Here is a 13,803-nt window from a genome sequence, read left to right as displayed (position 1 = left end):
TGACATCGGGTCCAACGTCTTCCGGTGGGAAGAAGCACAAATGCCTTCAAAATAAAAGCAGAATTTAGATAGGTAGGTAGGTAGGTAGGTAGGTAGATAGATAGATAGATAGATAGATAGATAGATAGATAGATAGATAGATAGATAGATAGATAGATAGATAGTCAATTAAACTTGATCTGGTCATTTAAGTAGCAGAGGGGTTTTATAATCAGTTTTAACTGCTTCGCATTGATTACATTAACAGCAGATCCACTAGAGAGGCAACAATGAGACAACAAAACAAAACAGGATTAGTTTAACAGATGGAGGCCAATGACATTTTCACCATCTTCATCCTTTTAGCTGATACTATCAGCTTATTAATTTAAGGTAAATACAACCATGTTGACATATTCAAATAGGCACACATCTTAACATACTATAGTACAACATCAAATAATATTATGTAACTCTCACTGTTAATGTGTTAGCTAGATTAACAGTTAGCACCCACAATGTGTTAGAGAGTTGTTAGCGAGTTTACAGTTTTACACAAGTTTGGCTCTCATTTTCAACATGTTTGAATCGATAATTAGTCACCCTTTAGTTTTTGTTAGCCTCACAGACCAAGAAATGCTATCAGCTGTACACACTCCACAGAGGCCCAGAGTTATTGTAGATGAACATTTAAACAGTTTTACAACCATTACACATGTACAAAGAACTCTGCAGACTGTAAACATTGAAATATAATAGAAAACTTTAAGATGTTATACGTAAAACATTGGGAGAAGGTTTCATGTAAATGTAATTTGTTCTTCTCATTTAAAGCATGACGCAAAATCTACATTATTATCAATGACTAGATTTACAGTGGGCAAAAATGTGTGAGGAGGAGACCATCGGGGCCAAGCTGGATCTGGATTTCTGGATCCAGTGGTTTTTAGAAATCTCCTCCTCTTCTTTCATCACAGCTGTCCTGTCCCAGATGTGCTGTTGATCCACTGAGGTAGATGTCTTTTTAGAAACATCAGGAGGACTGAAGCTTAACTCAGTAATAAAGGAGGACATTTAATCTTCACCAGCAATCTTCAGCCGACTGTGCAAAATATATGGATTTATTGTTAACAGTGTTTTGATCAGCTGCCCTGGGCGTCTTCTATTAATGCTTCATTTTATGTTTCTCAAAGGATGTAGGCTACAGAGCATACAGTCATTTAGTCTTTCATATAACTCTAATAATAATTCAGAATGCTTTTTAACCTGAATATTTGAAATAAAAACTCTCACTTCCAAATCTAGACCTATAAAGAGCTGGTGAAAGTCAGAAATGTAGACATAAATTTTAGTTTCAGCTCATATGTATTAAGCTTTGCCATTTTCTTTTGACATATTTCGCTGAGTAAAAGCAGCTGTAGTCACTTCATAAATGCAATAAGAGCTCACTGGAAAGTATCTAAAATACAACTAATGATATTTTAATATCTGAATACTGACTGAAGGTGAAGTTGTATTTACATGCAAAGAAAGGATGGACCCTCCCTCTCAGACTGAGTTTATGAAACTTAAATTAGTTTTAATGTTTGCTACAAATGGGGGAAAACACCTCAGCCAGACAGCTGTGGTTAAACCCTGTTCACTTTAATTGTGTGTTAAAAATCTGTGTTTTCAGTATTTAGAACACATTTCTGTGAATCACCATCAACAAACTGAGATATCAGGTAGAAACTAGAATTACAGGCAATTTGTGAATGTGAAAATTTCCAATCTTCTTAGTAATCCATCTTTGCTTAATGCTGTCTTAATGTTATCGAAGTGCTCTTTTTTTAAAGGCAGCAGTGTTATTGATTACTTAATTTATTGTACTGTTACTGTCCATTCAGATGTGGAAAGAAACAGAAACATGCTGCTGTTTGCAGATAGTTAATAATCAGCTCTAAACAGGAGCTGAAGAAGAGTCCAGCCTGTTACTCTTACAGTATATAATGAATGACTTTTCTCTGTTTCTCATATAAACCGTTTCAGTGCCTCATCTTTGGCAGCCTGCTGCATGAATTAACATCCTTCTGTTCGGTAAGTCAGAGCAGCAGAACTAATGTCTGAACTACAGCGCTGACTTTTAATTAACATTCAAGCTCAACAGAGTGATTTCTTTAGTCGGGGTGAATTCATTCATGTGCACAGATTAGCCACCGAACACCGGCTTAGCTTACTCCTCGTCGTAGCTAGTTATAGCTAAGGATGCTAATTTACTAGTTAGCTTAAAATCACACATTTTACTCATAGAAAAGGTACAACAGTGCCTCTGATCACTTATGTTGGTTAGTTCAGTTTACTGCAGAATACAGCATGCTGTTAGCTTTAAACAGAGAGTCGTGGTTATGGGAAGTAAAGGTTGGATCTTCTCTCAGTCTTCATCTGCAATTCACAACAGAGATATGAGAGTTTCTCCTGACAGGAGCTGTCAATCAAAGACATCACCGTGATATCACACCCTAATTTTACAGCTTTGGGTGAGTAATTTGAAGCATAATCATGAGAAAAGTGACCACCCTTGAACCCAAATCAGCATGATGAGAACTACTCATCTTTGGGAAAACCTTTTTTTTTTGTTTAGTTTGACAGCTCTGTGTTTGACTGCGAGTGTCTGTGGTCATCTGTTAAACACAGTGGAGGCTCTGTCATGGTTTAGGGCTGCATTTCAACCATTGATGTTGGTGTTTTTTGCAATTATGAATGCAGAAAAGTACTTTCAAATATTAATCCATCATCCAATGCCATCTGGAAAGAGCCTGATTGTCAGCAGCTTCAACTTTCATCCTAAACACACTGGTAATGCAGTAAAAGCATACCTGGGTAGAAAAACACACAGGGGAACCTTATGAGTCATGGATTGGCCTCCCCAGATTCGGGACCTCAACATTATTGAAGCGGTGTGGAATCACCTTGACACAGAACACAACAAAAGGCAGCCAACGTCCAAAGAAGAGCTTTGAGTGTCCTTCAAGAAGCCTGGAGAACTATTCCTGAAGACTACTTAAAGAAATGACAAGAAAGCTGCCTGGGTTCAGGCTGTGTTATAGAATAAAGATGGTCATAACAAATATTGAATAGCAAGCTGATTAGAATTGTACGAACTCTGTTTTTGATTTATATGCTATATTCCAATGTATATTTTCATTTTTCAATAAATAGCTGGAAGGAACCCTTCCACACCGCAGGTATGAGACATAGTTCAGTGTTTGTGTGGTCAAGAATAGTGTTAAGGTCTAACAATGTGCCACTGTGATCTGAGTCTTCTGTAACAGTTAATGGCTTCTAGCCAGAGTCCATGTTCAGGTTGTTTGAAAGCAGTTTAGGATTTATGCGATGTTTGGAAAACAAGAATTACAATAAATGTGCATTTTTGTCTTATAACACAGCTCACCCAACTAATCTACCCCAAAACACATTTTCCAACTTTCCAGTAACTGTTTCTCTCATTTATGAGGTAATTTAAATTAAGGTATATTGCATATTACAGAAATTAAGTTGACTTCTCCTTTATGATAGTGATGCTGCATCTAAATTTTCTGAAGCAATGAGTTTGCACACTTAAGTAAAGCCAACTTGTAAGATTTTACCTTGTAGTTCCCACAGGGCCGTAAAGTAAACTGTTGACGCATGTAGATGTACAGAGTACATATTTACACATACTGCACAGATTTACTTTCATTTCCTGGGGGGCTGAACACATTTGACCTTTACCCCTAAACCACGATTCAAACTGCACTCCTAAAATTTCTTAGTTTACCTGAGAGAAAGCTACCTTTATCCTGCTATTGAGATTCCAGTCTCTACAGTGTGATTAATACAACTGTGGACACACACACACCACACACACAAATTAATAGCTGTCCCTGTAAGCTTTAGCAGGCACAGTACCGCCTGCTGTAACCTTTCCCTGGATTACCAATATAACTCCTCATCAGGGTGTTAGCTCAGCACTAGCAGGGGAGGAAAAGGCAAGATTGATGCTATTTGTCTCCTCACACATGCTAAGATAGAGGTCACATCTTACTGAACTAAGACAAGAGAGACAAAACACAGTCTCTTTCTCCACATTCATTCATTCTCCAGCAGTGAGAGAGAGGACTCAAAAATGAAGCAGTTTGAGAGCCTGACCTCATTTCAAAGATGAAGATACAGAGTCATTTATAGTTGCACATAGACAGATGGACTGGCAGAAGGATGGACTGGCAGATATAGTGGGTATTTTAGATCTGATGAAGCATATAGTGGCATGAGCACATGGAGTGGATCTTGTTTAATTTAATTCGTTATATGCCTAATATTTATAATATTTGTGACAGAGGTATTGATATGTAGTTGTGCACAAAAAGGGACACTAAAAGTATACATGCATGTGTGTTATGTACAGAGAAAACATGCAGAAAGATGATAAGTCATTTTCTTTGCAAAAACAGATGGCTCACTTTAAGACCCATCCCATAATTGACCTCCCCCTTTTCCTAGAAGCCAGTAGGCTCTGCTAGCTGTCAGGGAAAATCACCATAACCCTGTTGTCACTCTAGCTGATCAGCTTGCCTGATGAAAGTGAAGTCCCTTTCAGGGCAACAGCAGCCCCTGGTATAGTAATGGCATGTAGGCCACATCCTTTTTGCTTGCTTGTCCCCCGTACTTGACATTTGATGATTTCTGTAGCTATGTGTCCTTCTAAAGGCCCGAGGACAGCTGTGGCTCTTGGATACCTGATGTCACTCTTCCGCATGGTTTGTCAGTCGGCTGTGACAGTGCAGTGTTTGTCAAATGGGAATGAAGGGAGCAAAGGATTAACCATGATTAAGCCTAAAATAATGTATTTTTAGTAGAGGACTTAGCATGTACAAAGGCATGTGAAACACACTGCACAAGTCACATATTCTTCAGCTGTGTCTGAGCTTTCAACACTTATTAACAGTGATATATTCTCTACCTGCTCATCTTATCCAATCGCTTACTTGCGTGAAACCCTAAAACAAATTCCAGCTCTGATAAATCAAAAGTAACACAGTCTGTTCCTTTACTTGAGTGGATAAAACAGCTGGCCTACAGTATCTGCTGTGTACATGTATAATGCAGCCACTTAGCACTTGGTAGGAAGTGTGAAAACGACAGCTCATTAAAGGTCCAGCGTGAGGTTCGATACTTGTGAAGCCCATCCTCAAACCATTCAGAAGTGTGGAGCACTGATAGGAACCCTCTACAGCTCTTCAAAGGATGATGGCATGTCAGAAGTTGAAAAGAAGAAGGCTAAGGGTGGAACAGAGAAGTGCGGGTCATACTCGGTGAAGTGAGCTTTGTTGAAGCTTTACCTGCTTTGAACCTGGTTGTGAGATCTTTGTTTTATTTGTGATGTGATGGAAGACTGTTGACAACCATGTGTCAGTGGAGCATGCAGGTGAGATGCCACACAAGTTTATTGTCTTAATCTCTTAGATTCTTTGATTTTTTTTTTTTTTACCCCCCTTGTGTATCTCTAATAACCTGACAGCCCTTATGCACAATTTAGATCCGCCACTGGATGGCGCACGAGTATCTGTATTTGATTCATAAAAAAATTGCTTTAAGTCCCAAATTAGTAACATATACATGCATGCTGAATGTACCATGTAACTGCAAGGTTACCCGCTGCATTCCCCCTTCATTTCGGATTAATCAGACAGAGATATGACAAAACCAGAGCATATAAATGACAGTCCCTAAGAGCGAGTGATCTTTGCCAACCTCAGGGGCCCCCAAGCTCCCAGCATAGCACGTATGACTGTGCAAACAAACCTATTAGTCCACGCAATGTGTCTTAATTGTGGGGCACTTCTGAGAAGTCTCGTTGCAGTGGCCACACACAAAGAATGGGCGTGAGTACTCCCTCGAAAGGCAGCCCAGAGACTCATGCTTTTTTCTGCAGCAGTAGCAGCAGCAGCAGCGATCTGAGCGCTCAATTTACAGTCTTGGAGGGTGGGACAGAAAGCACACCAGCGGGATGGATAACGCAGGTAGGTCGTGGTTTATCGTTCCTTTATAGAAATGCCAGAAAAGTGCTTGTTTCATCACAATTATCAGCCAGAACGAGGATAGAGGAAGGGAACATCTTTTTTTGGACATTTTAATTTGGTACAAAGTGCTGCAGCGCGCATTCCCATCAGCAAACACGCAGCTGAAGCACAAATAATTGCTTTGATAGGATAATTATAAAGGATGATCAATTTCTACACCATGCTTATTAGGATTGTGGTATTTAACGATCAGTCTCTTTTCCCTTTACGCACAAGTCCTTTTACGCACGCTGGTTACAAGTTTATTAAGTAAACTATATACGATCTCATTGATGTTATTGTCTTACAAGAGAACTATTTTTCTCTTATATCAGGAATTGCAACCGCAGATGTCTGAATACTCTCCCAAAATCAACTAAGACGTGCAGGAGGGAGGGGAGTCTCAGTCGGAGAGAGTCTGAGTGCGTCTGTGTGTCAGAAGGTGTTTGAGAGAGTGAGGGAGCATCACATATTGAGGAAGAGAGAGGGGAAGATAGAAGGGACCGACTCTGGACCAGGTGATCGAGAGCTAACAAACCTCCAAGGGGCTACCGGGCTGTATCAGTGTGCACGGGATCAGCGATCCAACCATGGTGCCAGCGCGCTGCCCGGGACGCTGTGCCATACTGGCACTGACCCTCCTCTTGGGATGCGGCGTGGCTTTCTGCCTTGGCCAGAACGACACGGAACCCATAGTTCTCGAGGGGAAGTGTCTAGTGGTGTGCGACTCGAACCCTTCTTCGGACGGCGCAGTCACCTCCTCACTTGGCATTTCAGTCCGCTCCGCTGGGGCAAAGGTGGCTTTTTCAGCCGTGCGTGGAACCAACCATGAGCCGTCAGAGATGAGCAACACGTCCATGACCATCTATTTTGACCAGGTCAGATGTCCACTGAATTTAGCGTCAACACACCCATATCCAATACAAGTCCGATTTTATTCTAAAATATAATTTTCTCTTCGTACAATCTGTTGGGTGGGTAAAACTTATGATCTTGCTCGATATTGATTTTCTATTACTTCTAACGCTCTGTGCGATCCGAGCCAGGAGGTTTTCTAAAGACTTCGGCGTTATTTTATGTTTCAGAAGGATTCGTGTGCGTAATTGGCGTGATCTGGAGATGCGCCGCCAGACGATCACCCATGCACGATCATTTACCGCATGCGTCTTAGGCCTCGGCCGCATTTAGATATGCAATGTGTTGCTTTTGATTAGATATTCCAATAAGTTTTCACGGCTGAGGTCTTTGGACAGCGGCCTGTTATACGCCTCAAATTGGGATCCTTCCCAAAGTGCGACTGAAGTGCTGCCTGAAACATTTGGCAAAGCAGCACCAGGCTTACTGGCTTATACGCCTCTTTTTTAGTCACTGCGCACAGCAGACACAAGCAATACGTTTCCACAAAACCAGCTGTTGTGTTGAATTAAGCATGCACATAAAAATAATCATACTAATAAAGCACTGTCTTATTGTGCTCCCTTTCTTATCACAGGTTTTAGTGAACATCGGCAACCATTTCGATCTCAAAACGAGTGTTTTCCAGGCTCCAAGAAGGGGAATCTATAGTTTCAGCTTTCACGTGGTGAAGGTCTACAACAGACAAACTATACAGGTGAGAAATTACGAAAAACGTGGGGCGCATTTTTGCATTTCCTGGGTACAAGACTCAGCTCCAAGTTTCTCGTTGCTCTTAATTGCAGGTGAACCTGATGCAGAATGATTATCCGGTTATATCAGCATTCGCCGGTGACCAGGACGTTACGAGAGAGGCGGCCAGCAACGGAGTACTGCTGATGGTTGAACGGGAGGACCGTGTCTATCTGAAGCTGGAACGGGGCACCCTAATGGGCGGATGGAAATACTCCACCTTCTCAGGCTTTCTAGTCTTTCCTCTATAATCTAATCTGCGATGACTCACGTCGCATGGGACTCTGCTTAGGTTGAGGAACCAAAAAAGAAAAAATAGAAAAAAACGAAAAAAACATGCCATTTATTTTTAACTAAAATAACTGTCAGCCAAGGAAGCCGACGAATATCTGTATACCTACACTCGTCCACTATCTAGTCAAATCTGAACGTTTCCTTGGAGTTTCATATATTCAAATCCATCAGCCAACTCTAACGCAATCTGGATGATTCAACGTGGCCCGTACTTGTCGGGTACGTGGATTTTTTTCCCCCCTTGCTTGGAAAACAAACTTTGCCGACAGACAAACGGGTGTACCTGAGAGGAAATGGACAAAGGAGAAGATGGGGGGAGTGGAGGAACTGACACCTTGGACAGGCCGAGTGTGTTATGCTCTATTTTATGTTTGTATAGCCTTAAACAATTTATGGTTTCCGTCCAAGTGAAGTATATGGAATTATATGGACAAACAACAGAAGAAGTGCTTTCACGCCCAAGGCATTTTTTTTGCACGAATGGAAGTTTTATCTTTATGTTTTGTGCTGTCAATGGTGTTGCGTTTGGATGCTGAACATATTGAAAATACGCCAAATGTAGGCCGCCGACGAGTTTATTTAAAAGAGAAAAAAGGCGACATATTTCAGCCACCGAAGACGACTTAGAGCCCTTTTATTTAAAAAAAAAATAGTAACAATGATATAATTTATAAAGTACATATTCACATTATTGTGTGTTCTACATTTCGGAATCTGCGTAGCTTTGACTGATTTAATGTTCAGTGACGTTGCTCACCAAATGTACATTGTGGAAATTATAGAAGAATCCCTATGTCCCGCTTAATAAAAGGTATTGTATTGTATAGGCTAAGTGCATTTATCAGTTTTTGTTTGCATATAGCTTTTCAACGAAAGGGGATCTATCTGTGTATACAGACTGTAGGAAAAATACATGTTTGCAAATGAAGCTCAAAGGCCTCAAGAGGGAGCAGAGGTTGAACTGTGAGCAGCTCACTCTGGTCGCTGTCCGAGGTGCTGAACCTATGGGCTTTTTTTTAAAAAAAAAAGGAAAAAAAAGTCAGGCAACAGCTTCTTAAGTCAAACACTTCAGTGAAAACACTTGTTGTTGCCGGCTGGAAACTGCGATTCAATAACTGGGAAATAAGAAATATCTGAAATGCGCATTTATGAATGCACTGCTGAGGAGAGCCAGGGCAGCTCCTGAGCGTGAAGTTTCAGCACAGCACGACCGCACACCGCGGAAACGTCCTTCTTTGTGGCAGAGCCGAAGCTCACGTAAAGTAGACATATATTTGGAAGCGTTAGCGAGGTGGTTTGCAAATGTGGGTTAAAAAGAGAGCGAGAGAGGTCGTAGTATAGACTGTGTGCAAAGTTTGTTTCTTTTCCTTTCTTGCTTTCTTTTTTTAAATCACGTGACTGGATGCCATCTTGTTTGAAAAAGGACGTTTTGGGGATATTTCAGCCCACACACTAAAATATCCCCCCCCCACTTACACGCAGTCAAAGTTATACCACATACCCCCAAACCCACCACCCCCACAACCCCTCCCTTCCCAGTCTAGGAAGGCCACACCTGAGTCAAGATGAACTGCATGACTCATACAAATTAAAGAAGAAGAAAAAGAGCAGTGCCAAGAGCAAATATTTGCTCATTTTTTAAATTAATATTTTTTTGTTTTGTTTAAAGCTATCCCCTTATCAGATACTACACTTAAGAAAAAAAAATATCACGCTTTTCCCCGGGCCAGTGATAATGTATTCAACAAACACAGAAATATTTTACCATGCATATAGTCTGAAAAAGACTAAAAAAACATCCTGTGGGAAAACATATGGCAAATGCACAAAAACACCAGAGGAAACTTGCTGTTTCTGTGGTTTACAGTAAATGAGGTGGACCAAGGTGAAAGCCTGATGTTTCCTTGTTAAGTCTGTGCCACTTAGAGATAACACTTTGGGGACAATACAGATGTGAATTGAGCAAAAGCAAAAGCGCTACAGAGAAACTCATCCCTGTTTTAACAATGTGGGAATCTGCAAGTTTTCTTGAGTCTTTAATATTCAAAGTCCAGCAATGTTTTTCCTCTAAAGTCTTTAACATAAAAGTCTCTAAACCTAATGGCTAATTTGGCAAATGTGGCCCTCTTTTTAAGTTCCGAGGGCCTTTTTTGCATTATAGACTTTGGAGTGTTAACTCTGTGGATGCAGCCCAGCACAGAGTAAATACACACCTTTGATTATGGAAGCTGTGACTTGGTGTGCTTGGATACAGTATGTCTGTAGAGAAGGAGTGTTGGAGGAGATTTGTAAAGAAAAACACAAAGGACAATCACAGCATAGTTGCTTAACCTAACTAAATGTCACACCTGTTGACATCTAAAGAAGTATTTTATTTCTTGTCCTAGGTAAAGGTTGGTAAAGTTGGTTATGCCAGAAACTACTCTAGCAAAAATTCCGATATTTGTAGGACAAATCTGCATTGCTTTTTTCCAGTCAAGCTTAAAGTGCTCTCAATTTAGGTTGCAAAGCTTAATAAATCTCTCATTCGCCGCTATTTTTTCTAGACTTTAGAATAAACAAAGTTCTTACGAGCCTCGGTGAAGACTGTCTAATTGGTTGAGCATCATAAATCTGATCCTCACCCTTACGGTGAAAGTCATTGTGCTGAGGAAATGTCAATTTAGCACAAAGCCAGCATGACATTGGCAGAAAAAACAGTTATGAGTACTGTACAAAACCTGCCAGAAGAGTTGTGAGCCAATTTGTAGCAGTTTAAGATCATCCTGGGCTCGTAGAAACATATTAACACAACACCATTGTTCTCTGTCAAACACACAGAGAAGAAAACATAAAACTAACTGTTTGTGCAGCTGAGGGTTAAAAATGAACACCAACAGCTGCTGGAAAACATTTGCATGTATAATTGACAATATCGTACACATGAGCAGCTGGGAACCTTTTTTTGTTCACTTGGTTGCTTCTACCGCACGGATATCTGCTTTGGTCTTATTTTTTTTTAATATACCTTCATTGTGTTTATAACAGAACACAACAGCTGAGAACAAAGATAAAGACCTGCTGATGAGCAGCTGATGCCAGCAATAGGACTGCACAAACGGCAGAAAGTGCCAGCAAATCATTGTGATTTTGGAGAGTGTATTAAACTGGCCTATAAAGTACTAATTGTGCCCATACTGGAATAAGAAATCTGCATCCAAATGATCCCCTTAGATAATTAAGATAGCCATTGAGCACGTAGCAAACAAGACATGAAAAATAAAACCTTTTCAAGATTATTGCACGCAATCAAATAAGTTAGACTAAATCACTTCTTTCATGTAAATAACACAACTTCCATAGATGGGATTATTAAAGCGTGGATATATTTGTTGAACTCCTTGGCGAGTAAAGCTGTTTGCAACTTATTAGGCACAACAGAGTGTAAATGATACCATAATGCTGCCGTTATTGCTAAATATTAGTCATCCTAACAGGATTTTTTTTGTGTTTGTTTGTTTGTAGCAGTAAATACAGAGTCACCCACACTGTCAAAGCTCACAATTCGTCCACTCTAATTGTAAAACAGACTTGAGAATGTTTTTATTGAGGCACAGATGGCATTTTACTGTGCTTAGCAGCTATACACGGATAAATAAATAAAAATTATAGATAAATGCAAAAGCCAAGAACTCATAGGAACTTTTTTTTTTACTTTTTCATCTATAGTCTCCTAAAAAAATCCTCCTCATGAGGGCTGGTCCTCTCATTTGTATGACTCTGAGATACATGCATCTGCAGTAAGATCATAGGCGGGCTGCACCGCGGGCCCATCGACGTGAGGGAGGTGCAGCCGTACATGCATTTGAATTTAAATTATGTAATAGACTCATGTCAGTTATTCCTTAATGAGGTTGTTTTAGAGAACTCCCACTTACAAAACACACATTTACACTTATAACCATTCTGAACATGCATCCACACCGACACACGCACACACATGCACGCGTGTCACTGCTCATTCAGCCTTGAACAAAGTGGCTTCCTATTTGGAAACATCTAAACAAATCTTCAATCCACTGTAGGGAAAACAACATTAAAATCGTTTTAGAAATAAGAATTAAAGTTGTTTGGGGGCTGATTTGAAAGCTGTCCTCTGAAGATCAAGACGGCTTTCATTTCAGCTCCTCTTGTAGTCTCTAAACATTTAATTACACTGCCTTTGCATATCTTCAGTGGGTGATTTGTTCAGTCTTAACAAGGATGATAGTTGGCAGGTAAAATGTCATCTTCTCTCTATTTTGTATTTATTTATTTATTTTTACCGAGGTAACAAGAAAATAATTACGCGTCATTTGAGCAAACAAAACGAAGGCCAACCTCTTCCTTTTCTCGTTGCACGAAAGCTCCACCGATTAAAACTCTTGAAGTGTTTCACTGAAAATTTTGTAAATATTAGACCTTGCTCTTGCTTGATGGAAAAAAAAATCCTGCCCTAACCTTGCGTGTAGCACAAGCTGATGTCGGCTCTTTATTTATTGATATCATGATACTGATATGTTTCCTTGTGCATCAACAACAGCATATAATACAGCAGTTTTCATACTAAATTAACTAAACTGTTACACATACATGTATGCTTTTACCTCCATAAGTATTTTCACTTGTGCATTCACAATCTGATAAAAGCACATATTGGAAACTAAGTTTAACCTCAACTGAAGCGTCTTCTTTTCCACTGCTGAGCAAAGCTTTCTTTTTCAGATCCAACATCTCCTTTTCCTTTTCTGAGAACCGAAGTCAAGAAAACATTTTGATGCTGTTGGCCCACAGTGAGACCTTTAAGAAATGTCTTCCTGACCTATCTTGAATTCCAACCTATGGTTAAGCAGCACTGGAGTTCACCACTTTGATTCACTTCTGTTATGAGAAAGCCAAAGAGAGCAGCACAACAAAACAGATATCAGCCAAGAAGTCAGTATTTTTTACCAATGAAGCCAAGTGTTTGTGTTTTGGGCGTTTCCTGAATTTCTATATCTCATTCTTCTATTCTCCTCCAATGGCCGCCTGTGCGTGGACGTGCTTTGTACCTTCCTCTAGACTCCCAATGCCAAAGGAGAGAGACCCTAACAAGATTTTTAACCTTTCCTTTTGATTGCAGATGAGTTAAATACATTGGTATGCATGAGAGGGGAAAAAAAAAACCTTCAGAAAAGGTGTCTTTTGCCTTAGACTCATTTTCTCCCAGTCCTAGTCCCTGTTATGGGTGAAATTGCCTTAAGTGTGATTGTGAGTGCGAATAAGCCTTTCACAGCATTATTTTTATTCAAGCTGTTCCCAGGCAAACCTACAGGCAGTTCCTTTTGGGTCTGAAATGACGCTTAGGGGCCCACTCAATCTAATATCTAATGTGACTGCGAGTTAAAAGGAAATGCATACTGAATGTCAGGATTTATCACCAGTTTTAATGGTCCATACCTCTTTAGATCATATTAAAATGCTCTTTTCATAGGTTCCCCCCTTCAAATGAGCCCTTCTAATTTCATGGGCCACAGTAACGGACACATTTTGTCATTCCAAGCATGGAGACATAAACCACCATGAAACATAAGACCACCTGTGTGCTCTGCAACAGAGGAGCACTTTCACCTATTGCATTATGTCCCCCCCCCCCCCCCCCCCCCCCTCAAATATTTAACTTTAACCCTCCTGCCATCCTTTAAAAAACTCACACCCATCACCCTAGGGACCATTCTCAGCCACGCCATAAAAAGACCATATATCCATATTTTATTCCACTTTAAATTAGCCAACCTTGTAAAACTAC

At 40.2% G+C, this 13,803-nt stretch overlaps 1 protein-coding gene across 1 annotated transcript; it reads left to right on the top strand.

The window, feature by feature from the left end:
• The first annotated feature begins 5,524 nt into the window (after positions 1–5,524).
• Positions 5,525–8,813, top strand: cbln2b (cerebellin 2b precursor). Its single transcript, XM_080864870.1, has 4 exons — positions 5,525–6,017; positions 6,392–6,934; positions 7,549–7,668; positions 7,757–8,813. The coding sequence occupies exons 2-4, from the start codon at positions 6,647–6,649 to the stop codon at positions 7,952–7,954; spliced, it is 606 nt and encodes a 201-aa protein (XP_080720996.1). The 5' UTR covers positions 5,525–6,017; positions 6,392–6,646; the 3' UTR covers positions 7,955–8,813.
• The last annotated feature ends 4,990 nt before the right edge of the window (positions 8,814–13,803 follow it).

The sequence above is a fragment of the Rhamphochromis sp. 'chilingali' genome (assembly GCF_963969265.1).
Source record: "Rhamphochromis sp. 'chilingali' genome assembly, chromosome: 18".
NCBI classification, from domain to species: Eukaryota; Metazoa; Chordata; class Actinopteri; order Cichliformes; family Cichlidae; genus Rhamphochromis; species Rhamphochromis sp. 'chilingali'.
This window is presented reverse-complemented; position numbering and strand designations above follow the sequence as displayed.

Coding starts and splice junctions, on each gene's coding strand:
- cbln2b (XM_080864870.1), top strand. CDS start 6,647: ATGGTGCCAGCGCGCTGCCCGGGACGCTGTGCCATACTGGCACTGACC. Junction 6,935..7,548: donor TGACCATCTATTTTGACCAG/GTCAGATGTCCA, acceptor TTCTTATCACAG/GTTTTAGTGAACATCGGCAA. Junction 7,669..7,756: donor ACAACAGACAAACTATACAG/GTGAGAAATTAC, acceptor TCTTAATTGCAG/GTGAACCTGATGCAGAATGA.